This window comes from Onychostoma macrolepis, chromosome 25 (assembly GCF_012432095.1).
Source record: "Onychostoma macrolepis isolate SWU-2019 chromosome 25, ASM1243209v1, whole genome shotgun sequence".
Taxonomy (NCBI): domain Eukaryota; kingdom Metazoa; phylum Chordata; class Actinopteri; order Cypriniformes; family Cyprinidae; genus Onychostoma; species Onychostoma macrolepis.
Genome location: NC_081179.1, coordinates 1,473,742 through 1,494,181, shown reverse-complemented (window position 1 = coordinate 1,494,181; position 20,440 = coordinate 1,473,742). Strand labels below are relative to the sequence as shown.

At 34.4% G+C, this 20,440-nt stretch overlaps 1 protein-coding gene across 3 annotated transcripts in view; it reads left to right on the top strand.

The window, feature by feature from the left end:
* The window catches only part of LOC131534109 (A disintegrin and metalloproteinase with thrombospondin motifs 20), a 125,289-nt gene that overhangs the window by 37,538 nt on the left and 67,311 nt on the right, over nt 1–20,440 (top strand). For all 3 annotated transcript variants that reach the window (XM_058766773.1, XM_058766774.1, XM_058766775.1), the window contains 7 exons: nt 1,093–1,176; nt 2,980–3,104; nt 3,215–3,255; nt 5,448–5,553; nt 10,180–10,326; nt 17,413–17,554; nt 19,454–19,558. In XM_058766773.1, the coding sequence (XP_058622756.1) occupies nt 1,093–1,176; nt 2,980–3,104; nt 3,215–3,255; nt 5,448–5,553; nt 10,180–10,326; nt 17,413–17,554; nt 19,454–19,558 (750 nt within the window). The remainder of the gene's footprint in view (nt 1–1,092; nt 1,177–2,979; nt 3,105–3,214; nt 3,256–5,447; nt 5,554–10,179; nt 10,327–17,412; nt 17,555–19,453; nt 19,559–20,440) is intronic.

Here is a 20,440-nt window from a genome sequence, read left to right as displayed (position 1 = left end):
GAGCTCATGAGCTGGTTTTGGTTTTGAATCCAGATTTAAATGAGTCAAAACAACAGATGGACAATATTTGCACTTAATGATGCAGGTGCCTTCAGAAATATCATCATAATGATGCTTTGATATGTGCTGTAGTAAAGTATGATTACCATATTTGGTACTTAGGAAAATAACATGGTACTTTGTTACTTTTTTTGTTATTGAGAGTAAGGGAAAGTAACATTCACACAAAAGCTTCAGGTTTAATTCGGTTCATCTATTTATTTTATTTTATTTTATTTTATTTTATTTTATTTTATTTTATTTTATTTTATTTTATTTTATTTTATTTTATTTTATTTTATTTTATTTTATTTTATTTTATTTTATTTTGCCTAGTTAAACATCTAGCCGTGTAGATCATGACAACTTCTTTTTAAATAATTAATTTCTATTTTTGACTCTACTTATTTGATCTGACTGCCAGTAATTTTTACAAAAAAAAAGAAAAGAAAATGCAACATAACTATTTATTTACATTTGTTTTTCTTGCTGAAATAAACCTCAATGTACAGCAGTTCAGTTTTGTTGCATTTTTGTCATTTTTGCTAGTTTTTTTAATATGTTTATATAGTTTTTATTCATGTTTATTTTAATTAAATTTTTTTGTTATTTTAGTACTTCAGTTTAAACTAAACAATAATTAGAAATACTAGCTGAAATCAAATATTTTTTAGTATTTATTTCAAGTAATTTTTTAATGCTTTTAGTGTTAGTTTTAGGTAACGATAATAACCCTGGTTACAGGTTTTTGTGTGCTGGTGTCATAGCGGTGTGGTTCTCTCAGCCAATCAGAAGACTGCATTAGTGTGTCTGTCTGTAAATGCAGCCGTCAGTCTGAGGTTTTCCCTTCGGCTTCTTCTAAACGCTCAGTGTTTATGGTCAGCTAATGGACGGGCAGATCATACCTCGAATCTGAAAGCCTGCTGTTTTTAAACTGGTTTAGGAGATCCAGAGCAGGACTTCTGAGCAGGATGAACCCTCAAACATGACTGCAGCACAGTGGTTTGTGGGTATTTTTGACTGAACTGTGTTCTGTGTTATCTGTGCTTTCAGGTCGCTGCGATCTACCGAGACCCCAGTGTAGGAAACCTCATCAACATCATGATCGTCAAACTCATCGTCATACACAACGAGCAGGTACAGCAGAACCAGTGACGTCTAGGGATCACTGTCTATTCTATTGGTGGCTTGTTAAAGCCACTAAATCCTAATGGAATATGTCCCAAAAAGTTGATGGCTTGTATTGGTATTTGTAGTGGAAACCATAAAAATTTTGATGGTTCGATATTTTTTTTTTTTTTGAGATTTTTTCTAGGTCTTCCGGGCAAAAAGCGTAGTTTTTAAAATATATTTAAACATCTTATTCTAACATAAAAGGTCTTTAAAGTTGTGTTTTGGGCCATTATGCTTTGGCACAGTATCTGTCAAACGAACTCAAACCGAAAGAACAATATGCTTAATCCCTTCATCAAGTCTGTTCTCGTTGCGTGTTTTAAAGCGAAGCGTTTTAAAGTGATCTGGTGTCTCAGAACGGCTCCGTTCACACTGAATGAATGCAGTGAACTCGTTTATTGCACGTGCTGTGAGTTTAGCACGCTTTTGGGAACGAAACAGCTACCAGTTCTGCTTTATTTTCACAGCAGATGATCACAGCATTTCACTAGATTTGTAGTGAGACGTGTTTTTGTAAGCCTGTTTTCACTGAAGCTGGAGTTTTCCTTCAAAATAAGAGCTTAAAGTGCAGTATGAATTGCTGACAGCGAGTGGTTTAAATGCAGTCCAAATTCATAATATCTCTTTATTCGTATTGTAATTTCCCTACTGTAGTGAAAATAAAAAATTATATTATTTTATTTTTCAGTGCAATTGTTTAGATTGCGGTCTCATCTGGAGCTCAACAGTGTCTCAAATTGTTGTAATTGTTTTAAAAATGCGGAGGGCCTATTTAAATGTTTTTTTTGCTGAATAAATTACCAACATTACAGTGTTGGTAATGCTTATTGCTGCATAGTGTTTCACATTCAAATTTCAATTTATGATTACATTTAATTCATTGAAATAAAAGATGCAATTTTCATTTTTTACTTTTTTTTTTTTTTTTTTGATGAAACTGCCAACATTTTTACAAAATAATAGTTTTTAAAGTGCAAATTAACTACTTATTTGAATTAAACACCTTTAAATAATTAAACAACTTATCATGTGCTTGTTGCAGTACTGCATACTGTTTCACATGATTTTTACAAATATATATATTTTACTTATCTCTTTTTTATTGACTCAATATCATTTATTATAGTTAACTAAAACTATAACCATAACAAATATACATATATTCATTACTTTAAATAAAATGTTAACTAAAATAAAATATAAATGATTTATTTTTTTCAGATAGTTTCTAAAATAACTAAATTGTTGAGTTTTTTCTTGCTCAAATGACACACAGTTAAACATTCAATATTTTTTCTCCTTTTTGACCATTTTGACTTCTCCTCAAACCACACAAAAAACAAACAAAAAAAAGTTTGAAAAAGCAAAATATCTGTTTATATATATTTTTTACTTGATATTTTAAATTTAGTCATTTAAAAATGGTTTGTTTTCTCCATTTTGACTCTCATCAAACTTCCAAAAATGCATAAAAAATTGGTTGAACAGAAAAATAAGTTTTCTTCATGCAGAATTAAATAAACATTAATATTTTAATATGATCAGATACTGATAAGATCTCCGTCATTTCTCATCAAACACTCTGAGCTCCTCCACATTCATTTCTATACTTTAAACACATTATGACTGGCAACTCATTCTTATGGAAATTCAGGAGAAACTTCAGTGAAATAATGCATTACGTGTCCTGAGACCTGAGAGAGCATCATCTGAGCCGTTGTTCCTCTATAATAACTGGATTTGGATAATAAAGTGTGTTTTCTTCAGGAAGGGCCGAATATCAACTTCTATGCCACTGCGACGCTTCATAATTTCTGCATGTGGCAGCAGAGTCACAACGTTTTGGACGACAGTCACCCGGGTCATCACGACACGGCGCTGCTCATCACCAGGTGACCTGAACTTGACCTTTGACCTCATGACCTCTGCCTTCTACAGTGTGCTTCTGTTTGAGCTTGATTTTTGCATAAACACTATTAAGGGATGTGTGTTTGTTTCTCAGGGAGGACATCTGCCGAGCAAAGGACAAGTGTGACACATTAGGTAAGATTTCACACTACTGTCCTGATCTATACTGCAACTTTTATTTTTTAGTGTGTCATTTTTTAGTCATGTACAGCAATGCTTGTTGCTGCATAGTTTCATATTCAATTTTTAAATAAAATTTTTTGGACTTTTTATTTGAAACAACTCCCAAAGTATGATTTATTTTTAATGTAGTATTATTATTATTATTATTATTATTATCCACAAAAAAAGTTAGTAAATGTGAAATATATTTTTATTTGACTATGTAATCTTTCTAAATTAATTAATATTTTAAATATTCATTTCTCCTTTTTGACTCATTATTTGATTAGACTGCCAAAATGTTTTTATTTTTTATTTATATAGAATACATGTGAAATATCTACTTATTTGACCTTTTTCTTTATCAATTAAACAGTCATTTTAATAATTTGTTTTACTCATTATTTAATCAGACTGCCAAATTTTTATTTATTTTATTTTATTTCATTATTTTTACAAATAAAAATTTGAAAATGTGAAATATCAATTTATTTGACTGTTTTCTTTCTAAATGAATCAGTCATTTAAATTTTTCACCTTTTGACTGATTATTTGATCAAATTGCCAAAGGTTTGTGTTAAAAATACAAAATAACTATTTATTTTTCTTGCTGAATAAAACATCAGTGCAGTCTTGTAGGTCATGTTACAATAATGGTTATAGCTGCATACGAGTTAAATTAAGTAATACATTTGATTCATGTTTTCAACAATCAGTTTTTAAAATACTATTTTAGTGTGTATTTCTTCTTCTTCTTCTTTTTAATATATTTTTCTCTTTTTTTAAGTTTTTTCAAAACTAGTTTGAAAATGCAGCATACCTGTTTTTGTATATACTGTTGTATAATCAGTTATTTAAAAAAATTGTTTTTTTTTTTTTTTTTGGTTCATTATTTTGACTTGTCATCAAACTGCCAAAAAATGTAAAACAATTAATAAAATAAATAAATTCTTGCAGAATTAAATACCTTGTAGACACAAATAACTCATGTGACGACAACAACACTTTTGCAACAACACAGCACACTGTTTTGTATGTGTTTTTAAATAGCAAATTAGATTTTTTCAATAATAAATAGCAGTCAGCATACAGGACGCTTTCATTAGTGTGTGGGGTCACTGAGTGTCCAGACTGAAAGCAGGTTCCTGAAGCAGCACCAGATCCTGCAGAAAGTCTGTCAGCTGTGCTTCATTTGACTGTCATCAGCGTGTCGTATAGGACCAGCCACCTGTGCCGGGCCCCCGCAGGTGTTTAGGGCCCGAAAACCACCAAAAGCGTTGGATAAAGTCATGCTCTCTTTTAGAGATGGAAACTCGAGTCGCACTTAAGTTGCATAAATAGAGACTTGCGACTTGACTTGGACTCGTGACTCGTGAGACGCGTAAAAAAAAGGGAAACTCACTGGTTTTCAGAAAAGTTTAGATGGTATTTTCTTTTCATCTTGCCTCTGTATAATGCACAGCTATTAAAGTAGTTCATAATCGCAGCGCTGCTTTGTTTACAGCTGCAAACAATAAAACACTTTATCGTTGCTTTTCCATAAGCGCTGGATAAAATTATCAATTTTTCTTTTATGCCAAAAATCATTAGGATATTAAGTAAAGATCATGTTCCATGAAGATATTTTGTGAATTTCCTACCATAAATATATCAAAACTTAATTTTTGATTAGTAATATGCATTGCTAAAGACTTCATTTGGACAACTTTAAAGGCGATTTTTTTCAATATTTAGATTTTTTTGCTCCCTCAGATTCCAGATTTTCAAATAGTTGTATCTCAGCCAAATATTGTCCGATCCTAACAAACCATACATGCTTATTTAGCTTTCAGATGATGTATAAATCTCAATTTGACCCTTATGACTGGTTCTATGCTCCAGGGTCACATTTTATTGATTAGGGTTTGTTTTATAATTTCATTTAAGTTTTGTTAGTTGACATACTTGTGTGCAGCATTTTGTCTGAGAAATAATAAAAGGACAATTGTATCGTGAAATCAGTATTTCAAAACTGATTTAGCCTCAATAAATAGCTTGAACTGTTGCTAAAAATAGAACAAAGACTTGAGAAGTGACTTAGACTCGACATCAAAGACTTGACTTGGACTTGGACCTCAGAGACTTGTGAACATGTCTGCTCTCTCTGTCTGTGTGTGTTAATGAAGGTCTGGCGGAGCTGGGGACGATGTGCGACCCGTACCGAAGCTGCTCCATCAGTGAGGAGAACGGCCTGAGCGCCTCCTTCACCATCGCTCATGAGCTCGGACACGTGTAAGTCGCCCCAAAGACCCCCAAAACGCAATAAAGCCCCGGCACTTCAAAGGATAAGTCCACTTCCAGAATAAAAATTTCCGGATAATTTACTCACCCCCATGTCATCCAAGATGTACATGTCTGTTTTTCTTCAGTCGCAAAGAAATTAAAGGTCTTTGCACTAGGGATGGACGATATCTTATCGTTTGTGATATACCGGTAAAAATTCTCCCCACGATAACTGCGATAATAACGATAAAGTCTAGTTGTTGACATATTTCTGTGTGCGACAGTGCAGAGCGACATTGCGGAAGGAGGACATGAAATTGAGGAGGAGTTTATCGCTTCTACAATCTGTAACTGGTTTGGTCAGGGCCGTACAGTGCACAAAAAATCGGTCTGAATAAATGTAGTACAGTAGCAGGTGTGCGATACAGTTTTGCATGTGTATGAGCCTGTTTACAAAGCTTCAGAGAGCTCCACATGATCCCAGCCGAGGAATAAGGGTCTTATCTAGCCAAACGATCTGTCATTTTCTGAAAAAGAATTATATTTATCCACGTTTTAGCCACAAATGCTTGGCTTGCTCTAGCTGCGCATGCGTGTCTTCACACATAACGTAATCCTGTTGGAAACGTCACGTGCGGTTAGTTCTTCATCTTTGTACTTCATTTAAAAACTCCATCTCATTTTCTCCTCCAACTTTAAAATCATCAGACATCGTTGTTTTACCTTTTTTGTAAAGGGCATTTGACTTTCATTGACTTTGCATCTCAGAGCTAGAGTAAGCCAAGCATTTGTGGTTAAAAAGTGTATAAATATGGGTTTTTTTCAGAAAATGACCTTATTCCTTGGCTGGGATCGTGTAGAGCTCTTTGAAGCTGCATGGAAACTACATTTTGACGTTCAAATCGTTGGCCACCATTGAAGTCCACTATATGGAGAAAAATCCTGGAATGTTTTCCTCCAAAAACTTAATTTCTTTGCGACTGAAGAAAGAAAGACATGAACATCTTGGATGACATGGGGGTGAGTAAACTGTCAGGAAGTTTTTATTCTGGAAGTGAACTTATCCTTTAATAACAGAGAGCCGTATTAGTGAGGTTACATGAGCCCGGAGCTTGGCTTCTCTCTGTGCTTAGTGTCATGTAAATGAGTGCAGTGTGAAAGAATGACAGATATTCTGCCGCCTCTCATCTGGAGGGAATTCCTGCGCCACAGTGGGACGACGAGGACAAACCGCCGCTCAAATTCAGTTTTCCCAAAGCAAAGCCAAAGCACAGCACAATAACATTTGCAATCTGTCCTCCAGATAATATTCTTCCTTAGTATTTTTGTCTTATTTTCCAGGACAAACATCAAGTATCATAAATCAAGATGCGTTTACTTTAGATGTAAAATAATGTCAGATATAAAGTCTTGTTTTCTGAAAAATATCCAAATTACTCAGTATTTTTATCTTGTTTTTTGGTAAATATCTAAACATTCTGAAATCAAAATGCATTTACTTGAGAATCAAAATGACATATTAAGATTATTATAAGTTCATGCTTTAAGAAAAAGAAAATACACTTTCTGACCACTATTTTTCTTGTTTTAAGTGTAATTTACTTCATTTTGATGCATTTTTCTGAAAACAAGACTTACTATTTTATGTCATTTTACTTCTCAGGTAAATTAATCTTAATATAAATCTTAATTTAAGTATGTTTAGATATTTGTACTGGAAAACAAGGCTAAGTAAGAAAGACATTTTCACAGTGTACCCATTTTGTACCCATATTTTGTCTTGTTTTTTTTTAAATCACAGTATATTTACTTTAGAAGCAAAATTACTCAAAGAAAAATAAACTTTAAATTAAGTGAGCCCATTGGCATATTTTCTTGTTTTAAATGTAAAATTACTACATTTTTATGCATTTGTTTTTTCAGCCTTTTCAGATCGTTTATAGCCTTTTCTCACTGCAGCTAGAATAATTAAATGTATCATTTTGATGGCGGATTGTAATCCAGAAAGGATTATGTGTTTATGAAACACGTGAATGAAATGAAATTATATTCTGATATACTGATTACACTTCTGATTACAGATAGCCTGGGATTACACACTATTTGTATTTTAAAGAAAACCAGTTTGAAGGGAGCATAGTTTGCTTTTTGGGTTGAAAGAGTTTCTTAACATGAAATTCGACTGGTATGACAATTAGATATTAGACTGAACAGAAATTGAAATCTACACGCTAATACACACTATACTCATTGTCACGCAATGCTGATGTTGTTAACATTAATAATTTGAGAATAAAGTATAACAATAATATTAGTTTGCACGGTTTGATGTGATATGAGCTAACCGATCGTTAGATTTAATTACCATTGGTAGCGCCATTTATTGTAATTATTTTTTCCAAACGTGGCAGACTTACTTACTTGTTCAGATGGCAATATATGGTGAAAATTCTTATTTGGTGCGGCGACTGACTGCCACACATTCACCTCAAAACATTAGATTCATCCACGCTGGAGCCGTGCCGGAACACCGGATCACAACCCCGCACACGGAAGATAATTCCGCACAGAGCTGCAATTCCAGGTTTTCAAACAGAGATGGCGATAAAGAGGCAAAACTTACGGACTGCAGCTTTAAGTAGCTAAATTCTTGTTTTCTGAAAAATGCATCAAAATAAAGTGAGCTTTTGCTTAAAACAAGAACAAATATCTGCCAGTGCAGTCAGAAAAATACACTTTTTCCCTTTGTTTTGCCTTTGAATTAAGTTTATTTTTCTGACCAAATTGGGAGATTTTTTCTAGTTTTTCTAGTTCAAGCATTAACTCACTTCATTTTTATATATTTTTCAGAAAACAAGACTTAATATCTCAAGTAATTTTGCAACTTAAGTGAATGCATCTTGATCTAAGAATATTTACATATTTGCACTGGAAAACAAGACAAAAATACTGAGGAAGAGCATCATTTTGTCAGTGTTTGCATCAATCAGAGGTGATTCGGATCCATTAAGAGCGACCCGCGAGTCTTTAATGCTGATAAACGACTCCATTTGGCTATAACATTTCATCTTTCATTTGTTTCATAGCTGAAAATCCTTTTATTTTGACGTAATGCAGAAAGAACATCTGGCATCTCACTTTCTCTGTCCAAAACTCGACTTTGACAAGCTGTTTGACTCCATAGAGCAAGATAAGACTTTTCTAAGGAATAGTTCACCTAAAAATGAATATTTTGTCATCAATTTGTCATCATGTTGTTCTAAACCTGCTCTTACCATGCAACAAAACTGGATATAGACTAAGTCCAAAAAATTACAAAACATTTCTATAAAAGTGCCATAAAAGCAGTGTGAACATTGTCCACTGAAGAAATGGGCTTTGAATGATTTAAGTGTGAATAAATGATGACAGAAGATTCATTTTTTGCTCAAGCTCTTTTCATGAGTGGCACAGATGTTCTTGAAATGAAACCGATTCTGACAGCAAAAGTATTTCACGAATGTAACATGTGAAATGTGTTTAACGTGCGGATGAAGCCTCACAGATGGAGGCTGTAGCTGTCGTGTGTCTGATTTCACAGCTGTTTCTGGACTCTGACATCACTGCGTTTCTATTCTGGAGATCAGGTCCTCCTCAATGCATCTTTTATTTTAAGATTTTTTTGCTGGACTTTTCCTGTCTGTAATAAAAAGAGGTTTCATGTCCTGTTGACAGTCACGCACATTACGGCATTGACAAAATTATGGAAACCTTTTTTATATACAATATATAACACAATTCGAAGGAAAAATGTTATAATTTTGACTTTTTTCTCGGAATTCTGAATTTACATCTCATAATTTAGATTTTTCTTGAAAATCTGAGTTTACATCTTTACTTTTTTTTCTTTTCTATGAATTCACAAAGTGTAATTTTACTTTTTCTCTGAATTAACATCTTGCAATTTTTACTTTTTTTTTTCTTTTCTCAGAAATGATGAATTTACATTTCGTAATTTTGACATTTTTTTCTTTTCTCGGAATTTTGAGTTCGCATCCCGTAATTTTTATTTTTTTTTATTTTGGAATTCTGAATTTACATCTCACAAGTCTGACTTTTTTCTCTGAATTTGTAGCTTACATCTCACAATTTGACTTTTTTTATCTGAATTTTGAGTTTACATCTTACATTTTCAACGTTTTTCTCAGAATTTTTAGTTTACTTCTAGCAATTTTCACTTTCTCTCAGAATTCTGAGTTTACATCTCACAGTTCTGTCTTTTTGTTTCTGCCACATAATAATAAAAGTTATTCAACTTTTTCCCCCACAATTCAGACTTTTCTCAGACTTGCAAGTCAAAAGTCAGAATTACCTTTTTAATTTTTTTGTTCCGTGGAGGAAATAAGCTTCCGTACAAAATACTGTGGTCCTACTATGTGTCAATTTTTGAAGTAGCCTATCTTAAAATAATTATAGCTTTTGAATATGTTAATGATGCTATTTATGCAGTTACCATTCTGTGATCATCATTTTACCATGATACAGTTGCAGTACTTTCATATTTCTCATATGCTCATATCTGGAAGTGCAGAATTTCAAATATGCTGAAGTGTATGTGAGAAGCATCTGCTGAACTGTATGCTGTGTGTGTTTCAGGTTCAACATGCCTCATGACGACAGTCCGAAGTGCCGCGAGGCAGGAATCAAGCATCAGTACCACGTCATGGCCCCGACCCTCAACTACGACACCAGCCCCTGGTCCTGGTCCAAATGCAGCCGCAAATACATCACAGATTTCCTCGAGTAGGTGCTCAGTTACATCTGCCATCAGTTCAATCTACTCTGGATCCATTTATATGAATGATATTCCAGTTAAACTCCCATTTCACATTTTTAATGAAAGTACAAGTCAGTTTGAAGACGTTTGTTATTTCACTGCAGGAAATTAAAGAAAATCCAGCTTAAGTTGGAATCTGGTTTTACATGGTTTATAGTTGGTTGAAGATGGTTATTATTTGGTTTAAGCAGTGTTATTTTAGTATTATTCACGTGCTATTGTAGTATTTGTTAAATTCTAATAATATTTTATTATGAATATTATTTTTATATTTTCATTTTAATTGAAGTTTTAGTAATTTATTTGTCATTTTTATTAGTTTTTACATATATTTGAGTTTTTATTTCAATTGTAGTTTTAGTCATTTTAGTACTTAAACTTATTTATGTTTGTTAGTTGCTAAGGCTAGATTTAATTTTTTTTTTTACATCTAATATGAATGTTTTATTTTATTTTATTTAGATATATTTCAAATTCCAGAAATGATTTGTAAAAGTTTTAGTTAACAATAACAACACTGAGTTTAGGTTTGGGTTTCCCAAACTGGAATTCATGAATTGTGAAACTAATAATGAATTAAATCTTAAAAATGCATTCATAAATAATTAATACTTAAATCATTTTTAAATAAAAACTAAATGTAACAATATTTTAGTATGTAATAATATGTATTATAACAACATATTTATTTCAAATTATTAATATATTAACTTAAAATCACAGAGGGTTCTTCAAGTAAATATTTTTTTTTATCTAAGGAGTTTGGCTGACAAAAAAAAACAACAAAAAAAAAAACTTGGGAATCCCTGGGACATATAAATGAAATTCCCATTTCAGATTTTTATTCACAGCACAACATTTCTCATTCAGCTGTAGGAAATTCTAGAAAATCCCATTAGTTTAGTTGGGTGATTGAACAATTGGACTACCATACAGTGAATCTGAGTCTTGGTCAGCTGGTTAAAGCTGGTAGGGAACTGGTTTATCTGGTCAATGCAGCTGCTGTGACGTGGTTTTCCCAGAAGACCATTGGTGTTTTGTATGTCAGTGGGAAAATATCAGATGTCAGCGCTGTGGTTTTAAAGTTAAATTGACCTTTGAGCAAATCCTCAACAGGTCACGCTCCTCAGAGCTCAAAATTGCACTTCCCCTTTGAGACGAGCTCTTCCTGTCCCGCTCTGCTCTGAGTCTGTCTGCGTTCTCTCTGAGAGCCGGACAATCATTTAGTCACCGGCGTTCTTGGCCCCTCGGCAGACGTTACTCAGGGCGACGGCTCATTGAGGGAGACGCAGCTGAAGGGCTTCCCTTTAAGACAGGAAGTGTCAGTTATAATTAGATTTTCTCTGGACGTGACCCTTTGATCTCGTCTGCGCTCCAGCAGCTCCAGCAGCTCCAGCAGTCAAAGGCCTGCGGATCAGGGTCAGGATCGAGGGTTCACAGGTTATGCAGCCTAGAAGAAACTCAACAAGGTTTAGGAATGCAAGGAAAAGACTAATGAAACATATGAGTGTTTATGTGTGTGTGTGTGTGTGTGTGTATATATATATATATATATATATATATATATATATATATATATATATATATATATATATATATATATATATATATATATATATATTAGTGCTGTCAATCGCGATTAATCGCATCCAAATTAAAAGTTTTTGTTTACATAATATATATATATATATATATATATATATACACACACACACACACACACACATACAGTATATATTTTTAAAATGTTAACATGTATTTACATGTATATATTTATATTAATATAATTTATATTATATATAAATCTATTTAATATATAAACATAAAATATTTTTCTGAAATATACACATGCATGTGTTGTGTATTTATATATACATAATAAATATACACAGCACACACACACATATATAATGTAAACAAAAACTTATTTTGGATGTGATTAATCGCGATTAATTGTTTGACAGCACTAATATATACTTTTTTAATACATATTCCTGGCTGTATGTGATTATGTGATTAATTGGTGCGTTATTTAAAAGAAAAAGAAGCATCTGTTTTTTTTATTTTGCTCCATATCGGGATATTTTAACTAGTAGTGAAAAAGTCAAATTTGATTTGCAAGTAAAATCTTATAGTCCTGCCTTATTTTTCGTGAATAACTGTGCAATTAATTATATTAGTAATTACAAACGTAAATAATTAACTAATTACTTAATTAATAAAATGGTTCATGAACATTGTTTATGTTGACTTTACACTGAGAAAAATTGGTTTAGAAACAATTTTCACTCAGAAATTGCTAGTAAAACATTAAATTAAAAGTAGAAAAACTAAAATAGTATTTTCTAATGATCTTTATTTTATTAACAAATTTGAAATGTAATTTTTTTTCAGTGTAGGGCAGTTTTGTAATATGCCGTTGGTTGATAATTTTGTTAATTAATTTTTTGTCATTTTTTCCTAATTATTTATTCTGGTTCACTCAGAAATACAACACATTGCACAAGTAAAAAGGTTTGTGATCACTGTTTATTTTGGCTTCATAATAATAATAATTATTATCAATATCATTATTATTTTTATTTTTAATATCAAGTTGATAGCTTTGATCATTTCTTCTATAGGAGGACAATTCTATTGCACAACTGTTGCTTTTTCATAGCTCAGGAGACTTATTGGAGTTAGATATTATTGAGATGTGTGACATATTGTTGAGATTTCCTCTGAAACGTTTTTTTTTTTTCTCAGGAGGAAAGCAGCAGACTTCAGCAAACGTCTCTGTTTGCTCTGCTTTTAATCTCATTGCTTTGAGAAAATGCTGACTTTTGTGTCGTTTCTTTTCCGCATTGAAAGGTTTGATCAAAAACAGACAGACGGATTTCTAGACAGACAGTGGAGGAAAGAGTAGAGGAAAGCACATGCATTTGCTACAGGAGCTCTGTTCATTGGTGGGAAAAGCAATGTAAAGTGTTGAAAGTCGTCCAGAATCGCTCAAGTGCATCTGTGTTTTGACTGTCCATTCAACCTCAAGAGCTCTTCAAGACTCAACACTCTCCTGTGAGGAGATTACAGAGAAAACACACACCAAAACACTGCATGCACACACATTTCATCCGGCCGGAAGACCCTCGGATTAATCAAAACAACTCATTTGCACATTATTTTTAGTGGCTGTGTTTTAAAGCATAAAAGGTTGCTTGTTTTGAATCTATTAATGACTTCTCAGAATCCCAAGTTAATGTGTTAGATTATTAACCCAGTTCACTCGGCTGTACAATACTATACACAACTCTGATGGAGGACATGCAAAAATCAGCTTGTTACTGGAAAATCTGCGATTTCGGAAACAAAAACAAATTCCATTTACTGAAAAGCTTGTCATTTTCCACTCCATGACCTTACAGGGTCAACAAACAGACGCATATGATTGGAGAAACCCGCTAAATCTGTGTCTCAGACGCTTCTCTTTGCATTAAAGCTCAGTCTGTCAGACGTTGATTGAGGCTTTTAGAAGCAGCAGCAGCCGAATGTCTTGAGAAATGAGAAACGTCTCGTTGTGTTCTCGCTGCCTGCTCGCTCTGTTCAAGGACGATTCTCATGCTAAATCTCACAATATATCAAGTCCCTCTGGAGCTGCACCAAAACTTCACTTTACTAATGAAATCAGGCCTGTTTATTTTTGGTTACTGTTGCTCGCTCAGACACGCTTCACAGGACGTCCCGTAGAAGTTGTGGTAAAAATATATGGATATTATTCACAAGTGGGCTAGAATGACGTCTTTAATCTGTCATCTGAACAGAGAAAACCATGGTGATGGTACTGAATGATTACTGTATTTATATACCACGATATTTACTTGTTTCTCTGAGCTACCATGGTACATGTCCAAAAAACCTTCAATAATAATAAGTGTGAGTCATTTTCCTTAATAAACTCACTTTACCAACCCGCCCAAACGATCTCCAGGTGTGGACTTCATGTCTGTGCCAGAAAGGCGCAGCCTGACCTGAACTCAAAGAAACCTGACGGCACTTTTTCTAGAAAGTACCTTGGTATTATCAGGTTTTTGGACATGCATCATGGTAAGTCTTCTGCAAAGTTCCTTTGAGTACCACAATAAATATATAAATAGCGTCTTAAAGGGATAGTTCCTGCAAAAATGATCAGTCTGTTTTAAAATGTTTGACATTTGTCTGCAGGACATTCTAGAAAATCCAGCTAGTTTTAAATGGTTTCTAGCTTGTTAGAGATGGTTATTAGTTGGTTTAGGCATGCTATTTTAGTGTTATTTATATACTAGTGTACTATTTATTAATGTTTTATTTTTATATTTTCAGTTTTCGTTTTAATTTGCTATTGTAGTATTTATTATTGTTTTTAATTAGCTTTTATTTTCAAATTTTAGTTCATTAGAATGTTTGTTTTCATTTCGGTTGTAGTAATTTTGTTATGTGCCTTTGTCATTTTTATTTATTTATTTAGGTTTTTAGATATCTGTAATTTATTTCATTTCAGTTTGCTGCCAAGGCAAGATTTACATGTACAGGTTTTTCATGTGTAGTCAATATTTATTTTTGTTTTATTTATGTACTAGTGTACTATTTATTAATATATTGAATTAGCTTTTATTTGTATATTTTCAGTTTTCATTTTAATTTGCTAGTGTATTATTTATGAATATTTTGCTTTCAGCTTTTATTTTTGTATTTTTAGTTTTCATTTTAAATGTTGATCATTAAAAAGTTACTTGAAATAAATAACTGTCAAATTAAAATGAATACATTTATTATAAAACAGAAACATTCAAATAAAACAAAATATTTTGTTTGTTTAGCAACAAGCATGTTAACCAACATCAGGCTACCGTGAACATGCAAATGTGTTGTTAAATTAATAAAATATTAACTTAAAATCTCAGGTGGAACTTCACCCCCATGTTGTTTCAAACTGGTATGATTTTCTTTCTTTTGTTAAAAGATATTTTGCAAAATGCATTTTTTTATTTAGTGTGGTGATTGGTGATCCAATGGTGATTGAACCCAACATTCATCAAAACATGTGACCCTGGACCACAAAACCAGTCATAAGGGTCAATTATTTTAAATTTGAGATTTATACAGATATTTTTATCTAAATAAGCTTTGCATTGATGTATGGCTTGTTAGGATACAACGATATTTGGCTGAGATATAACTATTTGAAAATCTGGAATCTGAGGGTGCAAAAAAATATTGAGAAAATCTCCTTTAAAGTTGTCCAAATGAAGTTCTTAGCAATGCATATTACTAATCAAAAATTAAGTTTTGATATATTTACAGTAGGAAATTTACAAAATATATTCATGGAACATGATCTTTACTTAATATCCTAATGCTTTTTGGCATAAAAGAAAAATCTATAATTTTGACCCATACAATGTATTGTTGGCTATTGCTGTAAATATACCTGTGCTGCTTATGACTGCTTTTGAGCTCCAGGGTCACATATCTTCCTTAGCATTCACACCTTTTCTGTTTTGGATGAACTGTCTCTTTAACTCCAGTGTCAGGATGCAAATTGTCCAGTGTTTGCAGTTCTAATCATGCGAAAGAGCCTGAATTCACATGCTCACATTCACTTGAGCGTAGCTGTGAGATACTTGAGTTCTGACGGTCTCAGTTTACTGTAATCTTATCGCTCTTTAAGAGCTTTGCACTGACATACTCCTGTGAGGGGTTTCTGTCAGCCTCAGTCTTGCTGATTTGATGAACTCATAACTCAAACCCTCACGAGCTGATGGCGAGGTGCGGAGAGACGAGAGCATACGGCGCTGTCATCGTAACTCTGATGGATAAATGAGTCCCACAGAAGGACGCATGCACCTCGAGTAGTGTCCATTTTTCCCTCGTAAAGACAAAGGTGTCTTGTAGGGTGTATGGAGTGGGAGTGAAGGGTGAGCGAGGTAATGAGAGGACTAAATCAGCTGACGCAGGTGTTTAGTCTCAAAGCCAAGGACAAATTGAACCAGCAACATCAACAACTCGCGTAATTGCATCACATGGCTGTTCTGAGCCTCGATTTCCGTTCTCCCTTGCAGAAAGGTGAGCTGGCGAATAGAGAAAGGAGGTTTATTTTGTTCTCTCTCTGGCTCAAAGAGCCATTTAGAGACGTTAAGCCCAACAATTCAATGAGCTTCAATCTGGTGCCCTGCTCTTTTGTAGCTCCTTTATGCGTTTCAAAGGAAGGGTGTGGTGGGACGTATATGTCATGACGTAGCTGAAACGTTGGTTTTGGCACCGTTGGGTTGATTCTTGGAGACCCAGCATTGTTAAAGAGCACCGTCTTTTCTTGCGTGAAATGTGGCCTTTGTGTTGGCTGAGGTCCATTCAATCAGTTACCCGCAGGTAACAAAGCAGACCACCCACTGCTGCCTCCGTTTTACACTTGGCCTTCTTCAGACGTCGGGTGAAATCAGAAAGACTGATGTGACCCTGGAGCACAAAACCAGTCATAAGTAGCACGGGTATATTTGCAGCAATAGCCTACAATACATTATATGGGTCAAGATTATCGGTTTTTCTTTTATGCCAAAAATCATTAGGACATTAAGTAAAGAGCATGTTCCATGAAATAATTTTGTAAATTTCCTACTGTAAATATATCAAAACTTAATTTTTGATTAGTAATATGCATTGCTAAGAACTTAATTTGGACAACTTTAAAAGAAATTTTCTCAATATTTTGATTTTTTTTGCACCCTCAGATTCCAGATTTTCAAATAGTTGTGTATCAGCCAAATATTGTCAGATCCTAACAAACCACACATCAATGGAAAGCGTATTTATTTAGCTTTCAGATGCTGTATAAATCTTAATTTTAAAAAAATTACCCTTATGACTGGTTTTGTGCTCCAGGGTCACTTATTATCCATTGGGAGTTGATGCATAAAACACTAAATGCTTTACAATAGTACTTCCTCCAGGCTTCTGAGGATGAAGAAACTCACCTGAAGCTATTCATAGAGTTCTCCTTAATGCAGTGTTTTCATATCTGTCTGTTTTTGTCTTTTTAGCACTGGTTATGGTGAATGTCTCCTGGACGAGCCTTCGGGGAGGACGTATAACCTTCCCAACCAGCTTCCAGGTCAACTCTACAATGGCCACCGGCAGTGTGAACTCATGTTTGGCCCCGGCTCCCAAGTCTGTCCGTTTATGGTACGACATCTAAATCTACTTCCACAAAGCATTAGCTATGTTTCCGTCACCCTGTTTTAATGCACATTTTGAAGTATCGCATGAGAAATGAGTGATGGAAACACCAAATTTCGAAAAAATATCCCTTAATTTGCAAAAAAGATTTTACACTCACTTGAGGCAGTTTTTGTCTTGCGCGAAAAAGGGTTAATGCCAACAATGGGAGATGGAAATGCATTTGCCAAATAAATTCCTCCAAACGCATCAAAAAGTCATGTGATTTTGCGCTATGGAACGGCAAATCCTGACTGACCAGTGGACCGGTCTCGTTGCACAACATCTGAAATGTTTTGGTCGTTCTGAAATGCCTGAGCAAAGTCTGTCGTCAAAGTATTTCTGTATAATTGTCTTTTACACGACTGCGTTCCCAAACAGCAGGCATCCGCCTCTGAAAGCAATGACTGCATTTATTGTGCTTTGTATGCACACACTGAGGTACAAGTAATTTATTATATATGAAATATTATATTCAGTTGCTTCTCCTACTTTTCTTAGTGATATTTAGTGCCAGTTTATCAGGAAGTGATGATTTTTTTCTCTTTGACTCGTTGGATGGAAGTGGTGCTTATTTGCAAATGTTTTATGCGACATTCGAATTTTGCGCACAAGTTAAAGGATTAATTCACTTTCAAATTAAAATTTCCTGATAATTTACTTACCCCCATGTCATCCAAGATGTTTATGTATTTCTTTCTTCATTCGAAAAGAAATGAAGGTTTTTGATGAAAACATTCCAGGATTCAAGTCAAACGCCGTTTACAAAAAAAGGGAGTTAAAAGGTAAAACAACGATGTCGGACTATTTTGAACTTGGAGGAGAAGATGAGATGGAGCCTACATCAAGTGTGACCTTTTCAACGTAATTACGTATTACATGACGTCATGAATGCATGTGTTAGCAGTGTGTGGACACAACCACCCTACAATGATAAAAATCCATTTACTCCCTAAAAAACCTAAATTATCAAGCTCCAATTATTAAGCCATTTTGATTTTCTGAGCAGTATGACATCATACTCCTCAGGCCCCGCCCACAGCCATTGACGGACTGTCCTGTATTAGCATATCATTAGCATATAAGAGTCTTCATTTTCTCCCGACATCAGAACCACTGAGGTGAGTTTTGTTTTTGACGGTAACGTGGCACCGAATACACACACACACACACACACACAAATGGAAGAGAGGGGCAGGATGAGCAGTAGCTCATTATAATTTAAAGAGACATGCACTGAAACGTGTCACTGTGAACAGTGCTAACGGTAGTTGCTTTACTTAAAATTTTAGGAATTTTAACCAAAGTACATGGCAGACATTTCATGAAGGCCCTAAAGAATCATACCAACTTGTGGAATACGGGCATTCAATGTCCACTTTAATGACTCATCCCTGTTAACAAGAGATCCTAAAACAGGTTCCTTTGTACATTGGTCCATCATCGTTTTGGGAGGCTGTTTAGTCATTTAACTAGGGAATACCAGACTGTCTTTAGAGAACCCCAACTGTTTCTTTAACCTCCTGTTCAGTTCTCCCATTGTTCATCGGTTCGTCTGGTCTCTGAGTTCTTGTAGTCTCAAGACTTGGTTAGCTAACCTTCTTAATCCATTGTCCATACAAGCAACTTAAAGGGATAGTTCATTTAAAAATGAAAATTATCCCATGTCATATACAAGTCATATACACCAAGGATGGCTTGAGAGTGAGTAAATCATAGGGTGATTAAAATTTTTGGGTGAACCATCCCATTAAGTGTATTTTAGATTGTACCCATGTCAAGAAAACTCTCGAGAAGGGTTAAATTAACCAATATTCAAGTCATTATTTCCCCAGTTTTGACTGAAATGACTCTTGTCGATTGCAGAAACAGTGCAAGCGTCTCTGGTGCACCAGTGCGGAAGGCGACCATAAAGGATGTCGCACGCAGCACATGCCGCTCGCTGATGGGACCGAATGTGGCTATGGCATGGTAAGACACTTTCCCTACGCTTTCATGCTTGTGTTTTTGTCTGACAGTCAGTCGTGCGTTAAACTGAAATGTCAAAGCTGATGAGGATGGTCATGTGAGCTTGCGTAGCTGGTTTCCTTCTTGTCCGTGATATTAGCTGCCTAAACATGGAGTCAGGTTCATTGAGGGGTATTTATTTAATCCTTCCAGTTCTTCATGAAATCCCAATATAGTGTGTGTACATAAACAGGGGGGAGTCTGTAGTGTAATGGTGTGTTCACACCAAAAGTGAAGCGAATATTTGCATTATGTTACTCGCTCTAGATTACTCGTGGGATATTTTCCACGTCACTTGTCTTGCACGAATAAAAACATAAAACAATAAAAACCATTTTCTATTGCTGTTTTTGTGTTTTGTGTTCACCGTATATTGTATGTTTTGCACTCCTAATTAAAAAAAAAAAAACCTTTTCTGATACAACCGTATGTGTCAAACTAGACATGTCAATAAGCTCTTAGCCAATTGGCTAGCGCAACAACGCGTCATGCAAATTTTCTGCTTGTGTTCACATCTTTCAACTTATGCGACAAAGGCGTTGCCCAATTCGCGTCATTCACATCGCTCTGCGTGAATTCACATCTGTTCGCATCTTTGCATTGACTAATAATTAATTTAGCTTCTGGTATGCACACACGTAAGTGTTGCGATGCCCTTCACTTGTTTTCTTTCACTTCTCGATTGCTATGCTAATTAGCTGCATTTAGTTCATTGCTACTCGATCTTTGAGAGCTGAAATCCGAGGTGAAGTATCAAGCCTTTGAAACCGAACGCCACCCGCAGATCACCTTGTTGTGAACCCGTGACCCCCAAACCTCTTTACGATGCGGGTGAGTGGGTCACTG